The 1,726-nt window shown below is 63.7% G+C and overlaps 1 protein-coding gene across 1 annotated transcript; it reads right to left on the bottom strand.

The window, feature by feature from the left end:
- Positions 1–972: 972 nt before the first annotated feature.
- CHC_T00006801001 (hypothetical protein) lies at positions 973–1,269 on the bottom strand. The gene has a single exon (XM_005710000.1). The coding sequence runs from the start codon at positions 1,267–1,269 to the stop codon at positions 973–975; it is 297 nt and encodes a 98-aa protein (XP_005710057.1).
- Positions 1,270–1,726: the final 457 nt, after the last annotated feature.

Here is a 1,726-nt window from a genome sequence, read left to right as displayed (position 1 = left end):
TTGGGGCGGGGAAGGGGCGGGGAAGGGCGCCGGTGTTTATAAAGGATCGCGTGGGCGGAGAACAAGGAGACCAGCGACAGGACCCCGCAGTGCGGAGGGCGCCGCGGGTTTGGTCCGAGCGGCTAAGTAACCGAAGGCATTCTGCCTCCACGTGGCCACGTGGTGCCGTGGACGCAGAATTGGGCTCGGCTCAAACGCCGAAAGCTAAGCGCCGAAAGCTCCCCGTTCGCTCGGCGAAAGAATGAAGAAATAGATATACCGTATACAGGGTATGTATTTACAAGGTATCGAGCAAAAACGAGCTAAACGCTCATGCCCTCCGTCTCCGTCTTCGGTTAGAGTCGACCTGCGCCGCGGGGGCGACGGCTCCATACCTGAGGGCGCGGGACGGGGAGGCGAAGCTGCCGTCGACGCTTTTCCTGCGGCGATCGTCCACGGCGGCACGGGTAGCGTCGTCCGGGGCGGTGCGCGAGGACGGCACGTCGGCGCTGTGGCGGCGCAGCGGCGACGGCACGGCGGGGGGGTTGTCGCGGCGGGCGCCAGCAGATGTGCGCAGCTTCTCGATGGCCTTGCGCGGGCGCGTGACGGTGGCGACGGAGCCTTGCTGCATGTTTTGCATGAGCGTGGCGTGGTAGTGGTCGCGCGAGGTGTGGAAAGCGGAATCGCGGCGCTCCAGGGCGGCGATGTCGCCGACCAAAAGGTTGAGCTCGGGGCCGCTTTCGGCGACAATGTGCTCGAAGACGCCGTCCCGGCCGGACGCCCAGGTGGGCAGGACCGGGACGCCGACGCGGGCCTGCGCGGCCAATCGCTCCTCCTCGGCGCGGGCCAGCTCGCGGCGGGCCTCGGCCGTGGAGATAATGTTGGAGGGCGCGACGAGCAAGTAGTCGAGCTGCAGCCCCGGGAGCTTGTGCAAATCGGTGAAGCAAACGGCGCTGACGGGGTCGTTGACGGATGAAATCTCATTTTTTGCGTTCACGCACACCGTGCTCGAGGTCTCCCAGCGGACGTCGGTGGCAGGCGGCTTGAGGGCCGAGACACCCTTTTCAAAAAAGCCAACGCGTAGCATCTGCTCGACTTTTGGCCTTGGCTCGGCCTTGACGACACTTCGATAGGTGGCCGTGACGATATCGGCTTCTCTGACGGCATCGATGGAGCGACATGAGGTAGAGGTGTAGCGGACCTGGACACTATATGTACCGGCTCGGCACCACTTGTACTCGTCGAGGGCCTGAGCCCAGTAGGGATATGTCTTAATGGTAACTTGTTCATCGTGATAGGTGGCGCCGGCATGGGCCGGGCCTTGCTCAGGCACGCGTGCATAAGGACTCTTCCTCTGAAAGAAAGCAAAGACGCGGTCGGGCTTTGGGCACTCACACTTGACGCCGTCATCCAAACAATCCGGGCAATCCCTGGTCTCGGATATCTGGAGTCGACCTCTAATGCCCCTGGGGAAAGCGCCTACGACTGGGGTGGACTCGAATATGGTAGCCTCAGCGTAGTGGTCGCCGGACTCGTCAAAGCAGTCGACCATGACGGCGATGGAGCCCTCTGCAAAGTAGGAGAACATCATGAGGCATCTGCGGCCGACGTCCAGGACGAAGCGGTTGACCAGGGGCTTCCACAGGCGCGGGTCGACGCCCGCCGGCGGCGGGATCGGGCATCCCAGGGCGACGCCGAAGATGAAGTGCTCGCGCAGCTCGACCGGGACGTACAGCAGGGCCTTCTC

This window comes from Chondrus crispus, genomic scaffold, assembly GCF_000350225.1.
Source record: "Chondrus crispus Stackhouse genomic scaffold, scaffold_50, whole genome shotgun sequence".
NCBI lineage: Eukaryota > Rhodophyta > Florideophyceae > Gigartinales > Gigartinaceae > Chondrus > Chondrus crispus.
This window is presented reverse-complemented; position numbering and strand designations above follow the sequence as displayed.

Excerpts from the sequence above, each read along its gene's own strand:
- CHC_T00006801001 (XM_005710000.1), bottom strand. The coding sequence starts at position 1,269 with ATGAACAAGTTACCATTAAGACATATCCCTACTGGGCTCAGGCCCTCG.